This window comes from Zootoca vivipara, chromosome 8 (assembly GCF_965207765.1).
Source record: "Zootoca vivipara chromosome 8, rZooViv2.hap1.1, whole genome shotgun sequence".
Lineage (NCBI taxonomy): Eukaryota > Metazoa > Chordata > Lepidosauria > Squamata > Lacertidae > Zootoca > Zootoca vivipara.
The window spans coordinates 4,042,517-4,065,601 of NC_142591.1; the positions used below are offsets into that span (position 1 = coordinate 4,042,517).

The 23,085-nt window shown below is 44.7% G+C and overlaps 1 protein-coding gene across 1 annotated transcript in view; it reads left to right on the forward strand.

The window, feature by feature from the left end:
- CYSTM1 (cysteine rich transmembrane module containing 1) overlaps positions 1 to 22,861 on the forward strand; it is a 35,522-nt gene extending 12,661 nt beyond the window's left edge. Inside the window, exons 2-3 of the mRNA XM_035103423.3 lie at positions 4,505 to 4,755; positions 22,191 to 22,861. Coding sequence (XP_034959314.1) covers positions 4,524 to 4,755; positions 22,191 to 22,297 — 339 coding nt within the window. The 5' untranslated portion in view covers positions 4,505 to 4,523 and the 3' untranslated portion in view covers positions 22,298 to 22,861. The remainder of the gene's footprint in view (positions 1 to 4,504; positions 4,756 to 22,190) is intronic.
- The last annotated feature ends 224 nt before the right edge of the window (positions 22,862 to 23,085 follow it).

Consider the following 23,085-nt stretch of genomic DNA (forward strand, 5'->3'; position numbering starts at 1 on the left):
CATGAATATAGGGAGCTGCTGTGTCAGACCACTTGCCCCATCTATTGTCCAAGCTGATTCCCAGTGGGGCTCCAGGGTTTCCAGCAGGGAGCTGCCTCAGCCCTACCTGCAATGCCAGGAATTGACCGTGCTCTTGTCACTGAGCTATGGCCACATGCTCCCAAGCAGACAAGAGATGGAACCAGGCAGCTTCTTGCAAAGATCTCCCTCTCCCTGTGACAGCCATGTAACATGGCCTGTGTAGCTTTCCTGCCCCAGCCAGTGAGGTGGAGTGGAGAAATGCCCAAAATGCGCAACACACAACACCTTGGCATAGGTTTGCAGTCTTCCTAAGCATGGATGGGAGAAGGGGGAAATGGCACACTGGGGTGAGCTCCTCAATCAACCTCAGTCTGCTTGAACCTTCCCTGGCCTCCTAACTTCTGCAATTGTGATGTATTGGCTTCTTTTTAATAGCACGTTGAAATGTCTTGTATTGAATTGTTTCATTGTTCATTGTCTTGGTATTGTTTTCGTTAGGTGATCTATCAATATTTTAAATAAATCTATAAATTTGATGCTGCAGCCCCCTATAGAGTCTGTGACTAATGCTGCTCTTGGAAGTTCTTGTGAAATGTTCCTGAAGAGTGTTCCTGTTTGAAAGGGGTCAGACTCAGCTACTATTTCTGTCGCTTTAAGCCAGGCTGCCTCGCTTGTCTATCCCTAATATTAATTTGTTACAGGGATCTCGGTACAAGTGCAGAGCAACAGCACTCCTTTAATGTTGCGCCCCTGTTTTGTTTTGTTTTTGTGTAAGCTGCATTTATGAGCTTAAAGCTGCAATAAAATGTGATTGATGCGTAAGCTGCAACTCAGTTGGCCTGTTTGCTTTGGGGGGGGGGGGGCGATCAGCCTGCTTTTGGTCTTGGGTGGATTAAAGACTCTCCGCCTGGGAAGGACGCAGCCAGAATTTATTTGTGGTTGAGGGTGGCAATTGCTTCAGGTTCTGGGGCTTTTGAGAAAATCAGATTAGCTGTACAAAAGTGTCACGAACACCAGCAGGAGGCATGTGGAAAAATTGCCTCATACTGATGACTAGCTAAGCCAGGTTGACATGTAAATAAGCAGAGGAACCATGGATTGCACCTTGGGGGATGACACAAGGACATCCTCTCGAGATGTTTGAACTAAAGAGTGTGTAAACAAAGGCACTGAGAATGCCTCTTTTAGCACATAGAAGTGGCACTGGGCCAAGTGGCCTTTGAGACCCCTACAGTTACATCATGTCTAATAAGAAACACAAGACCTGAAAAGCTACCTGCTCCCTTTTTTCCAATGGCAGTTACTTTTCTGGGAATGCTGAAATGGCCTAGCGTAGTCGTGAAGCTGCCTTTCTGCTAACTGTATGGAGCCAATCTCGGAGGCATAGGCTCCCGCCGTCCCTGTCATCTGAGGGTGCCTGAAGACAGCGATTCCCTTAGGCTGTGTGGCCAAACAAGCCACTTATGTGAAATGCAGCAGGACAAACACGCCTGACTGCTTTGGATATAATCAGACTTAAAGATCACATTGTCACGAGAGTGACGCGGATGCACAGGGCTGCAGGCTGGGTTACTAAAGGGATCTACTGCATACTATGCAGGGCGTTCTGGGCTGGTGCGGGCGTAGGCCCCACGGCCTGGTATCTGTTGTTCAGAAACCGAGACCCAACCTTGTCCTGCCCTGTATGTCCTTGGATCATCATCTCTCCTCCACAGCTGATTAGCATCTGGGGTGGTAAAGTGGTTGGCTGTGTTTAAGGCTAATCGGGAACAAAACTGGTTCAAGGCAACTGTTTTATCTAGAGAGGTGAAAAAAGATTTAGAAAAAAACAGGGTTGTTTTTTTAAAACAACAACAACAACAACAACAACAACAACAACAACAACTGAGGGGTGCAGAATGGTTTGGGGGGGCTGAAGATGCCCTCCTTTCAGGGGTGCAGTGGCACATTTTCTAAGTGCAGGAGCACATTTTGACAGCCCTCATAGCTTATCTGGGACACCAGTGGAATCCAAAATATGCAGGCAGATATGTTGATCCACTATGTAGCTATCTAATAAATACCTCCCCCCACCCCCCCCAAAAAACAGCTTTACATAGCATAATTGCCTTTTGATAGGGTCATCTAGTGGTAATAGAATAGTGAGCTAGCAGAGATGATCTAGTGGTCAGCCTTCGGGGAATTGGGCTGGGGAGATGGGGGGGTGGTCCTCATCCCTGATCAGACATGTGTTGTAACTGCAGTCCTGCACATATTGTTGAGGGAGGGGGCGCCTCTGAACTTAATCAATCAATCAATCAACTTTATTTGCATAGCCAACAGCCATAGCAACAGAATACACGCAATATAGAATTAAAAACAACATGGATAAAAGGATCATATGACTATGGTTATCGTTTAAAAGGTAGCCCTTAGTCTCATTGCACCCTCGATGAATCTGGCAACTTTTGTTGTTCTCAGGTCAGCAAGCATCACTGAACTTAGTGGTGCTTGCTTCTGACCACATCAGTTCAGCTTGTAAATATTTCAGCCAGCTGAAATGGCAGCCTTTATCTGCTAGCGTGAAGCAGGAACCCAGCCATCAGAGAAAAGCAGCTTCTGCTTAAACATTTTCCTCCTATGCTCATCTGCCACACACAGATACTAAAAACTGCTTGCCTGCTTTTGCCTTAAGAGCCTCTTGATCTTGAGGTTTGGATTGCATGCAGCACAAACAGCCACGCCCAGCCCTGGATCTCGTATCAAAGTCCAGTTCCGAATCCATGCAGCTCAGGTTGGTGTTTGCTCAAAAGCGATATCCACATAGTCCAGGCACACAGTGACCATTGCAAGGACGCAGAGCCCTTGCAAGAGCAGGGAAGAAGCTTTCCAGGAGGCTGCCTGGCCTCTGTTCAGGATGCCATTCATCTTAGGGGGGAGTAGATCTGGCCAGCTAGATTGTGCCCTGGGGAGTTGCAGTCCAGCAGGCATGAACCCAGGACGCACTGCACTCTCTTCTCTGCTTTGTGGCTTGACAGGCGAGAGGACGAGGGAGGGTCCTGGGCTGAGAATGATAGTCAGCTGAAGGCTGGATTAAGTTATGATGCTTCCCATTTTGATACTCAAGTTTTCTGAGCAGGCAGGAATATCCTAACTTTGCTGTAATGGAAAAATGCTGGTTCATATAACGAAAGAGATGGCTTATACAACCTTTGTACAGTCCACCAGTACTGCAGAATTTTGTTGCTTAGAGACAAGACACCGATTTCTGCTTGTTTTCTGGTAGGGATGCTGTCGTGTACAATAAGTTGAAAGCCTATTTATTTATTTATTCATGGGTTGGTCAAGTGGGGGGTGGAGGCCTGGAATGTAAATAGTTCTTGTTTGCTTACCTGCTTTCCTGCGCATAAATACCATATATTTAAAGCAATTCCCACTGATCAAAAAGCTGAGTTTAGTCCTTAAGCAAACATGTGAAGGATCATGCCCAAGTGTTCAGAAATGTTCACAAGCAAGGGCTGTTAGCCACCAGGCAAAATAGTGTTTATCCATGAGGTGAAATGTAAATGCTTATGGTGGCAGTTGAGTTATTCATAATTTGCAAACTGAACATATTGCAGAGCTTGGGGGCTTCAAAATAGTATGCAGTCATCTTCACAGCTGTGTGGATGATCCTGGTGAGATTCAGGATAGCATCTTCTACATCAGGCATAGGCAAACTCAGCCCTCCAGATGTTTTGGGACTACAACTCCCATCATCCCTAACCACAGGTCCTGTTAGCTAGGGATGATGGGAGTTGTAGTCCCAAAACACATGGAGGGCCAAGTTTGCCTATGCCTGTTCTGGATCCTTACTGATCTCTGCATCCACTAGAAAAACATAAGAAGTATTTGACTTATTTATGTTATGGGGGCATATCTTCCCATGTCCATGATGTGTGTATATTTGTATAAAGATGTATATCTGTTGATTTAAAAATAAACAGTTAAATGTGCAACTTTGGGTTGCTGCTTTGAAATCAAACTGGAATATTTCCTGAAAGAGTGCTAGCATTTAAAACACAGATCTAATGGCTCCTGGAGTCGGGCATAATTTGGGCTGTCTAAGTTTTGTGCTTTATCATGATGCTCAAAATCCTGTGCCGGACAAAGCTTAATTCTGTGACTTCTATGTATCAGCAAAACAGCAGTATTTACTTTCTGCAAAATGTGCTTACCCCCCTTGGCATGCCTTCTTCTGTGTGCATAACCCTGGGGATCGATCATGCTTTGATGTTGTGTGTCTCTCTAGACATTTGCATGCCTAAGCCACATGACTGCTTGGAGAAATGTACTGTGTAAAACCTATGACTGACTAGACTGACTTAGAGACCCTTATAGTAGGAGATCAGTTTGTGAGGGACATCACAATTAAGTATTTTGTATACAAAAGTTGTTATTGAAATGGCTGGTGGTAACACAGGTTCCTTGTGTAAGTCAAAGTAAAATCTGTCTCTGTCCTTAGGAAACACTTGGCATTCTACATGAACTACGAAAACCCTCCGCCATATCCTGGCCCGGGCCCAACTGCCCCGTACCCACCCTACACCCATCAACCGGGTGGACCACCTGTACCTGGTCCCTACCCTGGCTACGCACCAGAGCCTGCAGGGCCATATCCAGTAGGACAGCCAGGCTACCAAGGCTACCCAGCCTATGGATGGCAGAATGCTCCACCTCCAGGACCAGTCTATGCAGATGGACCTAAGAATACAGGTAATAAGCTGCACTGCTTCGTGATTTTTCATGAAGGTTTCCCCCTTCTATTACAGATCTGAAGCAATGTGTATGTTTGTTCCAGTCCTCTGAATAAGGGGGCTTGGTAACAACGTGAACTTGGGAGGAGGGTACTTCTTAATATTCCATCTTGTTTGTTCTTTTGAAAGAGGAAGGGATTTCTGTTCTGGTTCTCCATATTGGAGAATAAGTTGGTGTCCACTGGCTTCACTTTGGCTGTAGCTGCATCTCTGGCTTTCTTGGTAAAATGTGTGACTTTCTGACCATAGGAATTTGCTATCCTTCTGTGAATTAAGTTCCAGCCCCTTTTATAATAGGTACCATCAACACCTATTTTAATGGCTGTTACCTGTCCTGGACTGGCATATACTATCTTGAGATACTGCAGTACCTTCCTCTTTTCTTCGGGCCCTGTGGCAATAGATGTCCACACAAACAGGAATAAACATTCCTTGAGAGGAAATCATGGCCAGATGTGGGAATGTCTCTAGGAGACATTTGCATGGTCGGGCATTTGCCAGGATCCACCACCAACTGAAGCCCTTGAAAAATGGCTGCCAGAGTCTTGCTAAACAGTGGGAAGTTGTGCTGGTGGGGAGGGAGCAGGGGGTTAGGCTAGCCTTCGCCTTCTCAGTGCCCTCCAGGCCTCTTGGACAGCAACTCTTGTCAGTCCCAAGCAGCATGTGGCTGTTTTCACCACTGGCCACACTATTTGGGATGACTTCCTTACCTGTCGATCAAAATATGGCTGTCGGGGTCACTGCAGAGAATGCCGAAGAGCAGACGCATTTGGTGTTTGCAGAGTTGCAGCCTAATCCACCTTCCATGGGTGTTTTTGAGGATGGGCTGGGATTCTTTGCTTTAAAACAAACCCAAATTCAGTGGCTATAGAAGATAGGGCAGTTAACTTTATGAAGATTAGGCAACTTTTAAAATTAGTTCATGTGACTTGCAAATGCTACACAAGTCTTTCCTGAAACAAATGGAGGCGGCGTAATATTGGGACTTCCAGGGTTGTGTCATCCCTCAGCTGAGAGTGTTTTGCATATACAGTAGAGGCAAATAGTCACTCTCCTGTGTGAAATCCCAGATAGCCATTACTGTCACTTCATGTGTCAGGCTTGAAGAAAAGGCTCCTCCCTTCTCTGTGGGGGTTCCTTGGGGCTCCTTCCTAGGCCTGTTCTCCACACTGTCTCTTCTCTGATGAGCTGAGGACACCCGGTGCTACCTCTCTAACCCAACACTCCTGCTCAATAGATCCTGCTGTTCCTCTCTTCCCCTTTCATCATGCATTACCTTGACTTCTGCAACCTTCTCCACTGGCTTCCTGTGCCCCCACCTAGATCTTTTCACACCTATCTCAAACTCTGCTGGCAAAGCTGTTGACTTTTTTCTGTACTCTTGTCTCCATTGAACCCTTTCATTCATATCCAACGTAAACTTCTTGTCCTTTGAACAGGGTCCTGCCTTTTCCCACTCTTTTCTGTCTTCTGAATGTGTCCTGCTCTTCCAGACATCTCTCAGAGTTATTTCCCTGAGCAAAAGTGTGATTCTTTCTTCCAACTTTAAAAAGCTATTTTAACTCACCTTCTCAAGAACACAGCACACCTTTCCCTCAATGAATTATGGGCACTGCCGTTGGTTAGGGGTTGCTTGGAATTGTAACTCTGCAGGGGCAAACTACAGTGTCCAGAATTCTTTGACAGAAATGATGAGCTTTAAAGGTATAGTGTCTTCACAGGCTTTTTATCACTTAATCCTCATGCCAAGCCTAAGAATATGTAATTGCATTTGCTTGCATCTGCAAACTGCCCTTATTTATCCCTTCTCCTCCCTCTTGTCTTTCCTGCTGTCAAAATGCAGGTTGTCAACACCTGGGAGAGCAACATGTTTGTTTGTATCACATCCTTTCCCCCACTGCTAAAATTCTGTTACTGCTGTGTATGTTGATGGCATTGCATCAATCTTCCCTCTAAATTTTTTTTTGGGGGGAGGTAGGAGGTGACTGCTGGCAGGACAAAGTGCTTGAACTTGGGCAGTGCATCCAAAAATGTGCTCAGGCACTGTGCTATAAGTTTTATTTTCAGCCTGCTCTGCTTGTCATCTGCCAGCCTTACTTTCTTCCCCCATACTCCACATTCTGCCTCTGTCTGTAGGTCTGGACTGTTGAGTTCTCCCTTCTCTGCAGCTGAATGCCCGGCTCTCTTTACTTCCCTTCCAATATAAAAAAGAGCAACATGCTCTTCAAAGTTCCATGAATGAAAGCCACATATTCCTGCAGCTGCACTGATTATCCAGGGGGCAACTCATACACCACACCACCCCCACGTAACTAGGCAAGTACAAAGGTTCAGGAGAAGAGTGTAGAGAACCCAGAGGAAGCTACTGTCTAAATACCAGTTGTAGCATCAGGTCTTGGCCTGCATGTGTGAAAAAAGCAGAGTCAGCCAGCGCACAAACCCATAGACTGTGCGCACACTGAAGTGTTAATGTGCTTATGGCTTGCACAGTTCCAGTGTTTCCAGTGGGGTATGTGTGGGTGTTGCATGTTCATCCACACATGAGGGATATCAATTTAAGTCTGTCTCAGTGGTTTCCCATCCACACTAGTGGGCAATTATTGATGGTATGTATTCATACCTTTGTAGGGACCCAGGTGGCGCTGTAGTTAAACCACTGAGCCTAGGGCTTGCTGATCAGAAGGTTGGCGGTTCGAATCCCTGTGACGGGGTGAGCTCCCGTTGCTCGGTCCCAGCTCCTGCCAACCTAGCAGTTCGAAAGCACGTCAAAATGCAAGTAGATAAATAGGGACCGCTACAGCGGGAAGGTAAACGGCGTTTCCATGTGCTGCTCTGGTTTGCCAGAAGCGGCTTTGTCATGCTGGCCACATGACCTGGAAGCTATACGCCGGCTCCCTCGGCCAATAATGTGAGATGAGCGCGCAACCCCAGAGTCGGTCACGACTGGACCTAAAGGTCAGGGGTCCCTTTACCTTTATTCATATCTGAAGTCCATTGTGTCATCTGCCAGCTGTGGTCCAATGGCAATACCTGCAGTTGTTCAATGTCTTTATAAATAACTTGGATGTAGAAATTGAGGGGATGCTCATTAGATTTGCAGATGACACTAAACTGGGGGAGGTAGCCAAAACCACCAAATACAGAACCAGCATTCAAGATGACCGTAACTGATTGGAGAACTGGGCCCAAACTAACAAAATGAATTTCAGTAGGGACAAATGTAAGATTCTACACTTAGGCAGGAAGGACCAACTGCACAAATATAAGATGGGGAGACACCTGGCTTACTACCTAGTAGTACACGTGAAAAGGATCTAGGGTTCTTGGTGGAACACAAGCTTAATGTGAGTGAACAATGTGATGCAGCAGCAAAAAGGCTAATGCTGTTCTAGGCTGCATCAACAGAAGTATCGTGTCCAGATAAAGGGAAGTAATATTACCATTCTATTCTGTCTTCCATTCACAAGTGGTGCCACTAGTGTATTTATTGGCCACCCATAGCCCAGTAGGAAAAGAATTGAGTTGGGGCAGAGCCAGTGAGGGGCCCATTTAAGCCCCTGGACCCTTGGCCAGGGTCCAGCCTGGATGACCGCTGGCACAGGACCTGATGGAACGGACTCCTTTTCCCTTCTATATCTATGTGGCATTAAGAGAAGGATTCCAGTATTTCAGGGTTTATCTATATATATAAAAATGTAAAAATCGTGAAAGTGCGTGTTCCACTTTTCTCCGTACCAACTTGACCGATCGTCCTGAAATTTTGACACAACGATCCAGGCCACTCCCCAAGCGTTGTTGGGGACAAAAATCCCTCAAATTTCGCATCTGGGCAGGTAGAAACCTGGTTTTCCACCAAGTCAAACAGCGCCCTCAAGTGGCGTTATACCCTCCTCCACCCCCTCCCTTCCTGTGAAATCTAAGCCACACCCACAAACCAAATGGCATCATCAACCAAGCAACTGAAACCACCAAGGCAGCCATTATCAGACCCCTAGGCCCCTGCCAGGCTCCACCAAATAACCAACATTGCCAAGTGGAGGTAGGGGCCTGCCTGGGGGTGGGGGGTGGGCTGAATAGGGAGCAGGTATACGTAATAGGTCAGAACAGGGTGGGAGGAGACACAGGGATAAAACCTGCCCTCTCCACAGTATCTCCCCTCGACTCAGGGGGACTCTGAGGCTCAGGGGGATCTGAAGGGGGGCTATTACCCTCCATTTCACAGACTAACGCACAGCAACGCATGCAGGGCCAGCTAGTTAATTATAAATATAATACATTCCGAAGCCTCTCTGTTCCACATGTCCTTAAAGCTCATTTTCATTTTATTGCAGTCTCAGGTTATTAACTGAGTGCAAGGAAATGAGAGGTTAAATAATTCATAGGAAGATAATCTTCCTGCAGTGACAAAGAAGGGGTGGAGTTGGGTGAAGTTTGCAAATATATTGGCACAACAGTTTCTCATATAAGATGTTAGAGCAACTTTTTAAATTTAGAAAACAGTTCAGGATTGGGGCTAGTTAAAGCTGTTGTGCTTAAGGATGAATAGTCATGTTTAAAATGCTTTTGTATTGCTTTACAGGTTTGGTATCTTTTGGATCACCCTATTTTATTCTATGGTTTAATGAATGAGAATAGATTGATGTGGCAGAAATATGGTCAAGTAGAAGAGAATACAGTATGTGTCCCATTTACACTTGGTTGTCTGCTGGTGGTGTCATGGTTTTGCTTGGTAGTAATCCTAATTTCATTAAATTTGCTATATTATTGTCGTGTCTCTGTCATTTTAGCAGCCTTGGAATAGAAAAGCAGTACAGAAGTAATTTGAAATGTACAGACCTTGTGATTCATGAGGTATCAGAGGCCAGTGCTTAACCATCATTTGAGACCTCATGAGTCACAAAAGGTATGCACATTAATTCATGAAAGGTTTTGGAAATTTGCAAAGTAAATTTGAATCAGTTGAAAGCAGATCCCCCCCCCCGGGAAATCCTATATATCTCTTACTTTTTTAATTTATGCAGCAACTAATAAGGGAAGCAATGAACTTGGTTTTTTTGGGGGGGGAGTTATGTAAAATAGTTGAAATTCTAGTTACTAAATATATATTGAACTAAGAGAAAATGGACAACAAATATAGTATACATTCTATTGAACACTGAGTTCATTTACTCTGATGTAAGTTATTTTATAGTGTTTCTGTATTAAAAATAGTTTTAAATATGCATACAAGCAGTCAGTGAAGATATTTAATGAAGGGAATGTTGTCTTGGCATCGTATAATCCAGTGGCTGCCAAATTGGTTCTCACTGGTGCCAGGGCACCCAGGATTTCCTTCTCTAGTGCCCTGAGCAAAGGTCCTGGACTCTGAACTTGCATTTGAGAAAGCAGGCTCCCACCCCTCCTAAGGAGAAATGGAGGGAGCAAAATGTACAGGTACCAGGCCTTCTAAGTGATTTCTGTGAAGTGAGTCAACCTAAGTAAGTTAGCCAGTGAATGATTGATAAGTAACTTGTTTGAACACCAGGCAAAATGAATCCCTGGGGTGGGTTCTGTTTCCCCCTCTCCTTTAGCATAATTTCCCCGCTTCTGCCTTCTCTGTAGCTTGCCTTTCCTTTTTTTCCTGTTAACCAGGACACTTCTTTCCTGCGGTAGATTCATTTGAAAATAGGTACACTCTCTAGACGTTTTCTGTAAATACTACTGCGCAGTAAGTGTGGGTGGATTTCAAATAATTCCCCCAACCTCCAAAAAGGCAAATATGGAAATTTTGCAGAGAAACTTAAGCACTCATTGAGAATTCACATGACATACCTATCAACTCAGAATTAAGTCTTTTTGTATTTAATGGGCATTTAAATGGTACAGGATGGGAGCCTAGGGTTTGATTTAGGATTGGTGTTTTGGGAAAACAGAGTTCCTGGGCGTGGCAGACAAAAATTCAACAGGTCAATTCTTTCATTGTATGAGAATACAATTATGGGGAAAGCTTGTAGTTACAATGATCCTTGCTTTCAAGATGGGAATAGGCCACATCGTGTTTTTTATCCAGCCTTGGAAGAGTTAGTTTAATTAGGCACGTGGGCTGTGTTTTTTTAAACAACAACATCACGTGCATCTCTTAGAAAGGAAAAGGTTCTGGCTGTCTGCACTCCATGCTGGCTTCATACAGGCTGCATTTTAAGTGACTTTTGTGTGGTCAAACAGGCACAGAGAAATTAAGACACCTGGGATAGCAGTCTCTTCTCCCCTGCCCCTTCAACCTGCTGTATTTTTCATTTTCATGAAGCAGAAACTTTATCTGTATAACATTTTAACTGGCTCCAGCCAGATTATGCAATAAAGGAATTATGCAATCCTGGATTGATCTCAAGTTTAAAGGAAAAGAATTGCTGGCAGTTCAGGACTCCGAGTTCACTACTTACTCTGCCTTTTCCAACAAGAAACGGCGACCAATCACTGTGAGAAACTGGGAAAGAAAAGCTCTTTGCCACATGGCTCCTGGAACCCAGTTACAGGTGCAAAAACACAATGGCTAGTTGCCTCCCCCCCCCCATGCAGTTGCACTTTCTATTTATTTTTTTCAAAATATGTGAACTAATGCACAATTCACATCAGTGGCACATTGATCGTACCACATTTTTTATAGCAATTCGTAATTGGACACCACAAACATAAATGTGGCTCATCCCTGCAGTTGTCACCAAAGCTAGACATAAATCTTATACGCCCAGTCGTATAAGTCGTATACGCCCACAATATACGGTATTGTGCTAGATTTACACTCTCCCTGAAAGAACAAGTTCAGAGCTGCTTGTTTCCTGGATCTGTTTTTGTGCTGGAGGCACAGGTTGGTTTTTGCCACTCTAGGCCAAGACAATCTAGCTCTGGACAACTTACAGATGTAGGGGTAGTTTACTATTGTTGACCTTTTTCTTGTAGAATCTTGCACAAAACAACCTGTAAGGTTGCTCTGTCAACATTCACACTGTGTTTGTAAGTTTTCTATCTCGCTAAGCCAAATAAGATGCTTTTACAATTGAGAATTACCTCCACTCTTGTCATACGTTTGGTTTTTCCTTATAATATTGTGCATGCCCATTTTGTCTTAATGAGTCAGTCAGCTGAAATAATCAGTCATTTCAAAACTAGAAGTAACCAAGTTGATATGGGTGATCCCCAGCACATTTCATGCAATAAATGTTTGATCTGTTAGGCTGCTAGAGGAAACAGAAATCTTGTACAGTACAGGCAGCAGTCATTTTAGGCGCGTCCGATATGTGCACGACCAGGCACACGGGCACTGCGCCGAACCTGGAAGTGACCCAAAAATGTCAGAAAAGGGGTGGGGGGAACGGGGTGTTTGCAAGCTTTTCCAATGGTGTTTTAGATATATATTATTTCACTTTAAACGTGTGGTGCCTTGGAACGTATCCCCTGTGTAAATTGGAAGTTGCCTGTATGTACCATATTTATCGTTATTAACCAGTAAATAACAGGTTTTCTTGCTATCGTTCAAAAAGGAAACTGTCTGAAAAATCTTTCAAAAACCTTTTCCTAGGGGAATTATACATTCCAGGGGGAGTATAAACTGTAGCTTTGTTGCCATTTAGTCATGTCCGACTTTTGTGACCCCATGGACCAGAGCACGCCAGGCACTCCTGTCTTCCACTGCCTCCCGCAGTTTGGTCAGACTCACTTTGGTAACTTCGAGAACACTGTCCAACCATCTCGTCCTCTGTCATCCCTTTCTCCTTGTGCCCTCCATCTTTCCCAACATCAGGGTCTTTTCCAGGGAGTCTTCTCTTCTCATGAGATGGCCAAAGTTTTGGAGCCTCAGCTTCAGGATCTGTCCTTCCAGTGAGCACTCAGGACTGATTTCCTTCAGAATGGATAGGTTTGATCTTCTTGCAGTCCATGGGACTCCCAAGAGTCTCCTCCAGCACCATAATTCAAAAGCATCAATTCTTCGGCGATCAGCCTTCTTTATGGTCCAGCTCTCACTTCCATACATCACTACTGGGAAAACCATAGCTTTAACTATACGGACCTTTGTTGGCAAGGTTATGTCTCTGCTTTTTAAGATGCTGTCTAGGTTTGTCATTGCTTTTCTCCCAAGAAGCAGGCGTCTTTTAATTTCGTGACTGCTGTCACCATCTGCAGTGATCATGGAACCCAAGAAAGTAAAATCTCTCACTGCCTCCATTTCTTCCCTTTCTATTTGCCAGGAGGTGGTGGGACCAGTGGCCATGATCTTAGTTTTTTTGATGTTGAGCTTCAGACCATATTTTGCGCTCTCCTCTTTCACCCTCATTAAAAGGTTCTTTAATTCCTCCTCACTTTCTGCCATCAAGGTTGTGTCATCAGCATATCTGAGGTTGTTGATATTTCTTCTGGGAATCTCAATTCCGGTTTGGGATTCATCCAGTCCACCCTTTTGCGTGATGAATTCTGCATATAAGTTAAATAAGCAGGGAGACAATATACAGCCTTGTCGTACTCCTTTCCCAATTTTGAACCAATCAGTTATTCCATAGCCAGTTCTAACTGTAGCTTCTTGTCCCACATAGCTACAAATGCATAAATTCATTGTATTTCCCCTCCAAATAAATTTGCCTCATTCAGCCACATTTTCTCTTAAACTATGGTTAAATATTGAACATGCCTCTCTGCTGCCCGTCTGCATGCCCTTTTGGTTTCTCACCCTCCTGGTGCAGCTGAAGCAAGCCCGTAGTAGGTCTTGCCATCCATCCATAGACCTGAGTCAGCCAGAACTAAAGCGAGAACAAACCTTTGCAAGTGGCAGAAGCCGCATGGCCTGGGCAAGGCATGGTCCTGATTAAACCATGGTTTAAGACAAACCAAGTTGTGCTGTGTGAACCAGACCACTGTGGGCATAGCATGGAAGCTCAAAGCTGTAGATGCTTTCCTTTTTGCACCAATAGATAATCAGAAAAGCACGGTAATATGGAAGACCATGATCAGATTCAGTAGAAAAAAAGAAATGGTGGAAACTATATAGTTTGAAGATAACATGTAGTTAACAGAAGATTCACCCCCTCTAATACCCATTTGTAGCCATAGGGGTAACAACCCTAAGAACATCTGAAATCAGGACATACATATAAGGAAGGGTTTCACATTTATCACCCCAAATTAATAATTAGCCCCAAATACCAATTGGCTGGCAACTGTGTATGCCAGGCATCCCCAAACTGCGGCCCTCCAGATGTTTTGGCCCACAACTCCCATGATCCCTAGCTAACAGGACAAGTGTTGAGGGATGATGGGAATTGCAGTCCAAAACATCTGGAGGGCCGAAGTTTGGGGGTGCCTAGTGTATGCCATATGCTCCAAATCCCTTGCTCTTCCTTTCTACCTTTATACAGTGGTACCTCTACTTACGAATTTAATGCGTTCCGAACGCACATTTGTAAGTCGAAAAAAATTGTAAGTCAAATCCCATAGGAATGCATTGGGAGAAAAAAATCGTAAGTAGAAGCAACCCTATCTAAAAATTCGTAAGTAGAAAAAATCCTATCTAAACCACATCCAAGATGGCGGACGGAGCTCCATTCGTAAGTAGAAACATTCGTAAGTAGAGTTATTTGTAAGTAGAGGTACCACTGTATTTAAAGTGCACTTGAGCAGCCCCCCCCTTCATGTTAGAGGACTGTCCTCTGTAAAATAGGGCACATGGACCCAACTTGCTGTGATTTCAACCAGTACAGAAGCAAGGCAGTTTGCAACCCTGGACAGTACTGGAGAAAACACAGCTTCATATCTCCTGGTGGCAATTGGAGTCCTACATGGTAGGTTCAAGAGTGACCCAAGAATGGAATTGTGCATTTATAAAGAAAATTCCTGGAGTGTGCACTTGTTAAACAGGTGTTTGTTGATAGAGGAGACACTAATTTCTGCCCCCCCCATTATTATTTTCTGGTAGCTAAGGGGGAACCTTGACTCCCCATTGAGCACGGTGCCTTGTCTCGCTTGGTGAGTAAAAAGGCTTAGTAATCTGAGTGTTCCTTCCCAAGAGCTTTCTACTGTAGGTAAACAAAGCAAGATGTTCAATGCCAGTCCTATAATTAGGCCAGCCCATAAAGTTGAGAATTATTTATTTTTTTATTTTATTTGGATAAATGGCTATTTCCTGTTTTAGGTAAGTAGGTAGTTTTGTTCCAAGAGCCTCTTTTCTTGCTACTTGCATTGGATAAAGTGATCCAGCTTCCCGAGTGCATCTAACTTTTCACAGTACAGTACAAGGGAACATTTCTAAAAATCCATTTTCTTAGGTTAAACATTAGCTAATCACCCAGTATGGGCAGAAGCCAAATGTGTGTACCCAAGATAAAGGTCTCTGCAGTAAGACAAAGGTAATGCAGTTTTTTTAAATAAAAAAACAAACCATGAATATTGTTTACATTGTGTGGACTGGTACCTGGTGTGTGTCTCAACACCCAGAGATGATTAAGCCTAGCTCTCTTTTCTCTGCAGCTGATTAGATAATGGACTTACGAGGTGGTGGGAGTGGCAATGGTTCGGATTCAGGAGTGTTTTTTTCTGCTCTTAGGACTCCAGATAGGAAGTTTTTAACTATGTCCACTGCCATAAGTGGCTATGTGAGTTTATAGGAAGAATCTGCTTTATTGGTTTTAGAAAAATAACTGATAATAGAGTGGTGGTTCCGAGCTTTGGGAATGGCTACAAATTTCAGTTCTCTGGATTCTCACAGGTGGGGCAAGATCCTTCTGATTCGTGGAGGTGAATGCCATCCACTTAGTGCTTTTGCCTTGGGCCTGGTCCAAAACATGGACAAATATGTTACTTTTATAATGAAAAATATTCATGAGTATTTCTTGACTTGCCTCATCCTGAATTCTCTAGATCAGTGGTGTCCAAACTTTTTTCCGAAGAGGGCCAGATTTGATGAAGTGAAGGGCCGTGAGGGTCACCCAAAATTGTTGACCTTTTATTAGGGTTGAAGTTGTTGAGCAGGGACCGAGCAACGGGAGCTCACCCTGTCACGGGGATTCGAACCACCGACCTTCCGCCAAATACAGCCAATCAGAAGGCACAAAGTGACGTTCTATTGCTTTCAGCTCACCCTGTGGCTTTGTCAGCCTCCCAAAATGAGCCTTGCCTCAGTTACCTCTACCTGCCAACATACCCCTTCTCTTTCCATGGTCTGTTTTCCTGGAGCCCAGATTAAGCAGTCTTGAAGATTACAACTGCCTAGCCCAGGGTCCCCAAACTAAGGCCCGGGGTCCGGATGCAGCCCAAACGCCTTCTCAATCCGGCCCGTGGATGGCCCAGGAATCAGCATGTTTCTACATGAGTAGAATCTGTCCTTTTATTTAAAATGCATCTCTGGGTTATTTGTGGGGCATAGGAATTCGTTCATATTTTTTTTCAAAATATAGTCCGGCCCCCAACAAGGTCTGGGGGACAGTGGACCGGCCCCCTGCTGAAAAAGTTTGCTGACCCCTGGCCTAGCCCAATAGGTGGGGTGTTGTGTTAAAAGATCCATAGCTTAGCCAATTTTAAAGGGGGGGGGGAGACCAGGTAGGGGCTTGACACTGGGCCAGAACTTTTGCAGATGGACCAGAGGGACAATGCAGATGGTGGCAGTTGGAGAATATGGTTGGAACGATCTATGCAATATATTTTTTGACCTATCCAAAGCAGCAACACTCCTCCTCCGAATGTCCTCAAGTTGTTTTGGATCATGTGAGTGGAGCTCTTGTTACAGTGGCTGTTGGCACAGGATCACGTTACGCTTGCTTCCAGCTTCAGGGGCTGAGCCACACGCTCTGCCTTTTTATTTCAGGGGTGCGGCAAGTGTAACGTTTTTGACAGGGCTTTGGAGTAGAATTAGCTGCAGGTGATAGGCCTTGCAAGTTTTATCAACAACTTTTGGCCAGCAAAGTGTGTGCTCAGAAGTCTTGCTTTTGTGCATTTTAACAACTTATTAGTTCACTTGTTGGCTTCTGCTACTATTTTAATGTATTGGTGTTTAATGTATTGAGAAGGGCCCAAGGCTCTCCCCCTCCTCCAGTAACCCCTGGGCTCCTTGAATCCTTTTCAGATTTTCTGCCTGCTTTACAGGAGAGTGAAACATTTGTTTGCATCTGGTTCCACGTCACTTAGAGTGGCAGCTTGCATAGTCTCTGAGCCAGAGTGATACCATTTCAACAGAGCACTTGCGCAGGGAGAGAAGAGAGCAGGAACTCCCCTTTGTCCCCAGTGTGTGATCTTGCAAAATGCTCCCATTGGAAATGAAGCCAGGGCCTATCAGCTTGTGTTCTGCAATGAAGTTTTACTGCCTGTTGTATCTAGGAATCCTTCAGCCTCTTGGCCTCAGATCAAAGATCTCTCTAAGCTGTTATTGTCTTTGTGCAAGGCTCCAGTCTCTTGACTGCCTTCCTGCCCCCTGCTGACTTTACAAATATCAAAATGCTGTGGACCCACCCAACATACTTTTTTCCAATCCGGAATGCTCCCTTCCTTATTTCTAAATGGAGTTGTGTCTAATTGTGGAACTAGTTAGTCACACTTTGAGGCTATTTTTATCTTCTTTCTCCCCTCAGAGCCAAGAGACAGCCAGTGTCCAAGATGCCCGTTCTTCCCCTGGTCAGAGAGGCACAAGTGCTGCCCTAGAATTGCAATTTTTATTTCCCACCCTCTTTTCTTTGCCCAAATGCAGGCACTGAGAAGCCCTGGACTGTGTGTCTTCCCCACATTTGTGCTTTCCCCCACATTCCTAGCTGTGCTGCCACCAATCTCCCCATTCAGTTTGTGCTGTCACACACACTCCATAATGAGCAGTTGTGCCATATGGGGTGGGTATTTTACCATAGGAAGGTGGAAAGGGGTGGCCCACTTCATCTTTAGGGAGAAAATAGCTGTTCTGTAAATGTATTTCCGTATCTCAAAGCTTGCATCTGCCGGGAGTTTTTTCAAACTCAGTTACAGTATTCCAAATTGGAGATTGTTTTATTTGTTGTTGTTGTTTAGTCGTTTAGTCGTGTCCGACTTTTCGTGACCCCATGGACCATAGCACGCCAGGCACTCCTGTCTTACACTGCCTCCCGCAGTTTAGTCAAACTCAGGTTCCTAGCTTCGAGAACACTGTCCAACCATCTCGTCCTCTGTCGTCCCCTTCTCCTTGTGCCCTCAATCTTTCCCAACATCAGGGTCTTTTCCAGGGAGTCTTCTCTTCTCATGAGGTGGCCAAAGTATTGGAGCCTCAGCTTCACGATCTGTCCTTCCAGTGAGCACTCAGGGCTGATTTCCTTCAGAATGGATAGGTCTGATCTTCTTGCAGTCCATGGGACTCTCAAGAGTCTCCTCCAGCACCATAATTCAAAAGCAGCAATTATTCGGCGATCAGCCTTCTTTATGGTCCAGCTCTCACTTCCATTCATCACTACTGGGAAAACCATAGCTTTAACTATATGGACCTTTGTCGGCAAGGTGATGTCTCTGCTTTTTAAGATGCTGTCTAGGTTTGTCATTGCTTTTCTCCCAAGAAGCAGGCGTCTTTTAATTTCGTGACTGCTGTCACCATCTGCAGTGATCAAGGAGCCCAAGAAAGCGAAATCTCTCACTGCCTCCATTTCTTCCCCTTCTATTTGCCAGGAGGTGATGGGACCAGTGGCCATGATCTTGGTTTTTTTGATGTTGAGCTTCAGACCATATTTTGCGCTCTCCTCTTTCACCCTCATTAAAAGGTTCTTTAATTCCTCCTCACTTTCTGCCATCAAGGTTGTGTCATCTGCATATCTGAGGTTGTTGATATTTCTTCTGGGAATCTTAATTCCGGTTTGGGATTCATCTAGTCCAGCCTTTCGCATGATGAATTCTGCATATAAGTTAAATAAGCAGGGAGACAATATACAACCTTGTCGTACTCCTTTCCCAATATTGAACCAATCAGTTGTTCCATATCCAGTTCTAACTGTAGCTTCTTGTCCCACATAGAGATTTCTCAGGAGACAGATGAGGTGATCAGGCACTCCCATTTCTTTAAGAACTTGCCATAGTTTGCTGTGGTCGACACAGTCAAAGGCTTTTGCATAATCAATGAAGCAGAAGTAGACGTTTTTCTGGAACTCTCTAGCTTTCTCCATAATCCAGCGCATGTTTGCTATTTGGTCTCTGGTTCCTCTGCCCCTTCGAAATCCAGCTTGCACTTCTGATTGTTTTATTTAACAAATACCAATGTCCCACACAGTGTCCAGACAGCTTCCAAAATTGTTTGAAGTACATATGCAAAACCACTCTGGGGGCAATTATGTGGCCCTTTTTGCTGTGGTGAGTGAATGAGGTGGTAACAAGGCTTTCAAGTTTTACCTTTGTAAGGGATTAGCCTCTGAAGGTATTAAGATAAGAGGAAGCCAAGCAGTCACTGAGAATGTTTGTTCAGTTACCTTATCTATGCTAATCAATTGGAGCCAGCCAAGAGCCCAGTTTAAAATCAAGGCTGAGGGGGGTGGAGTTTGATCGTCTTTGTAGCCCTTGCAGTTCTTGAGAGACCATATGAAAGCTTTTCTTCGATTCCAACTGTGAGGAACTAAATAGCAATATTGGTAAAAGCAGGAGGGGGTCTAGCAGGGTGGGCTGCAGTATTCAAGAAGCAATAAACATTTGTTTGTGTATTACTGAAAAAGAGACTTTTCACCCCCCCACAACTAGGTGAAACGTCTCTTTTTCAGTAATACACAAACAAATGTTTGCGCTTCTATTAACAACGCAGGACACAAAAATATTTTTTTAAGGCTTTAAAATGCTGCTTCTTGAATACTGCAGCAAGAGTTATGTTGCTAGGGAGGGAAACAGCCAATAGGAGCTCTCCAGGCCAGAAGCAGGGGTATATAAGGAGAAGCAGGCAGACAGGAGGGGGAGATAAAGGAGTTGAGTTGAGGGGATTTGATGAGAGAGGTGGAGAGGATTTTGAAATAGAGCAGGCACGTCCAACAGGTAGATTGTGATCTACCGGTAGATCACTGGACGTCTGTGGTGGATCACTGGCTTCCCCCAAAGCAGCTCAACAACTTTGGCTCCCTTAAAAAAGCTCAACATTTTAGCCCTGCACCCCGCAAAAAACGGTGCTCTCTTCCTCCCTAAAAAAGCTCAACAACTTTGACCTGAACCCCAAAAAAGGGAGTAGATCACTGCCAGTTTTTAACTCTGAGAGTAGATCGCAGCCTCTTGGGAGCTGGCTACCCCTGAAATAGAGGGTTAGAGAAGCTAGGGAGGTGAGCGGTGGTGCAGAATCTATAAGAGTTAAGAAGAGAACTTCAGTCAGGGAGGACAAGGGGGGGAACTAAGACTAAAGGTTAAGCTTAAAGTAAACATAATTGAGAAACCAATAAGAATTGATATGCTTGTAAGATCTTCACATTAAATAAACTTAATTGTTTTGTTCACTGTTCATCTGACTGGGTTCAAATCAATTGTGTACCAGTACACAGATTTACTGGTTGGTGGCAGCAAGGAGAAGAAATAGGCGAGGGAGGTATTGGGTCAATAGACCGTCAAACGTCTGGGGACCCTTTACCGGTGTATCTCGCCACAGGCACCATTGAGGCTCCCAGCCTGTGTGTGCCCGTGCAAATGCATGGGGTGTGTGTGGCAAACTGGGTCTTGAACCTGGGTGAAATAATGCCTAGTAGACGGAGAACCACCCATGCAGGCCTCAAACACCCTGTGCCATTGGGCCTCTGGCAGGAGGGAGGGAGGAAAGGCATGTTGGGATGGACTGGGGGAAGCTTTGAATCCCAAGTCCTCTTGTTCCATGACACTCCCTCAGGTGAGATGGGGGGCAGAGCACACCAGTCTATGTGGGATATGCTGCCCCTTACCTCCTGCCCAGTTGGCACAAGCCTGGCTGCCTGTTTTGCAGCGCAGCTCCTCTACCTCGAGTTCTCCCTCCCCTGCCCCTTTGCCTTTCTTTGCCCAATGTACTGTAGTTCTGAAAGGCCTAGGACTTTCAGAGTCAGCTCTTCGCCTGGCACCCAAAGGATATTAAACATAGGTGCTGGGTCAGCCTCCCTGGGAAGCTGGTAATCTAGGAGCTGTCTTTGGAAATACTCTCTCCCCTCTCTGCCCAGTGGACCTGAAGGAGGGTATACACTACATTAAATCCTTCAGGTAACTGGTCCCAATTTTAAAGATGTTGCACATTTTTAAAGATGTTGCGAAATAGCTTCCATTCACAGATGGGGAGAGAGAAGGGGGGGTGGATATTCTTTCACACACCCAAGGAGGACTATGAGGAATGTCCTACAGTAACACTGAGGTGTCAGTGGCCATGTGGGCAAGAAGCAATGGGGGTGTCGAGAATGGGGCCATTGTCTGATCAGCTGATGCTGGAGCCTAGCAAAACAGTGTGTTCTCTGTGTGCAGACAAACACAAACTTTGCTAGACTCTCCTCATTCATTCAGGCTAGCAACACAAAGCAAGGCCCAGATAGATTTCAAGACAAACCTGTTTGGTTAGTTTCAGCCTGCCCTGATCCAGATCGCCTTCCTCCAGGCATTTGCCAAATTCAAGAAGGGACAAAGGCAGAAATGTTTTTTGGGGTATGATCCTTATGGCAAAAGGGTGATCAACACAGAGTAAAAAATATTAAGTGTAGATAGTTTTATGTTAAATTGTTTATTATTTGTATTAGTTTTAGTGGAACTGTTTTTAAGAATACCCAGGTGCCCATCACTTATCCCAGCACCTTTTGCTTTCATTGGTTAGAATTCTGGAACGCAAGAGAAGGGTTACTTTCTGCTATTTAACTGGGTAGAGTACCACCTTTCTAGGGACGCAGGTGGTGCTGTGGTCTAAACCACAGAGTGGGCTTGCTGATCAGAAGGTCGGCGGTTTGAATCCCTGCGACGGGGTGAGCTTCCGTTGCTCGGTCCCTGCTCTTGCCCACCTAGCAGTTCGAAAGCACGTCAAAGTGTAAGTAGATAAATAGGTACAGCTCCGGCGGGAAGGTAAACAGCATTTCCATGTGCTGCTTCATCCTATAGAGCGAGATGAGCGTGCAACCCTAGAGTCGTCCGCGACTGGGCCTAACGGTCGGGGTACCTTTACTTTACCTTTACCACCTTTCTACATTAGTAAAAGAGATGCTTAAATTTTTTAAAATGTGCAAGATGAACATTCAAGAACCTTCTAGGCTTCTCTGTGTATATATCTCCCTCCACCTGTTACCTGCAAGCAGCATGTCAAATTCATGTTGGGCAAAACTGAGCCCCATGACCCTCTGAGCATCATTAGCCACGGGAGAACAGTTGTGTAAATGAAGTCGTAAGTTGGCCACAGGCCTCTTCTTGCGTTGTGGGTGATGGTGGGTGATGTGTCACAACTGACGTGTTGTTTTCTCTTCTTCCCAGTGTATGTTGTGGAAGAGCAGCGAAGGGATAACTCTGGCGAAAGTACCTGCCTGACGGCATGTTGGACTGCGCTCTGCTGCTGCTGCCTTTGGGACATGCTGACCTGAGTGACCTGAGAAGTCAAGCCTCAGTACCTCTGACTTGGAGTGCTATGCATTCTTCTTCTTCTTCTTCTTCTTCTTCTTCTTCTTCTTCTTCTTCTTCTTCTTCTTCTTCTTCTTCTTCTTCTTCTTCTTCTTCTTCTTCTTCTTCTTCTTCTTCTTCTTCTTCCCCCCTCTGCCTCCCCCCTCTCCCTCTGATCTTCTCAACTGCTTTTTTAGTACTGTAATGAAGACTCTGCTTTGCACAGGCGACAGTAACACCTGCCTGCCTTAGAGATAGCACCATGATGTTGGTTATGCACTTTTTAGTTTTAGTGGAGGAAAACCTCCCTTCCCCCCCCCCACGTCTTTATAGCATTGTTTCTCCAACTTTGTGGTTCTTTAAAGAATGTGCTAAATATTTTTTTTTTTTGCAAAAAGGCTTTTACTACAAATTATGTATTTATAATTTTTACCATTCTTAGAAATGGAATAATATGCAATAATTTAAGCCAATCATTGTTTGTTTTTCTTACTTGCTTCTACTTCTGGTTTAACAAATTGGGCTCAATAAAGATTTGGGTCCAGTAATATGAAGAGTATCGGTCAGTTTTTGTTATTCTGTGCGCGGCATCCAAAGATAGAAATGCCCATTTGTTCCCCAAAAACTCTTTTGGAAGCTAACCTCTGCTTAAGCTGCTTCAGATGTATTTAACTGAATAGCAGGGCTACATACTGCGAAGAACTTAGCACCCTTTACCTACCTTAAGCTTGCTGGAAAAATATTTGAAAAGCTGGTGCTGAAATCTACCAAA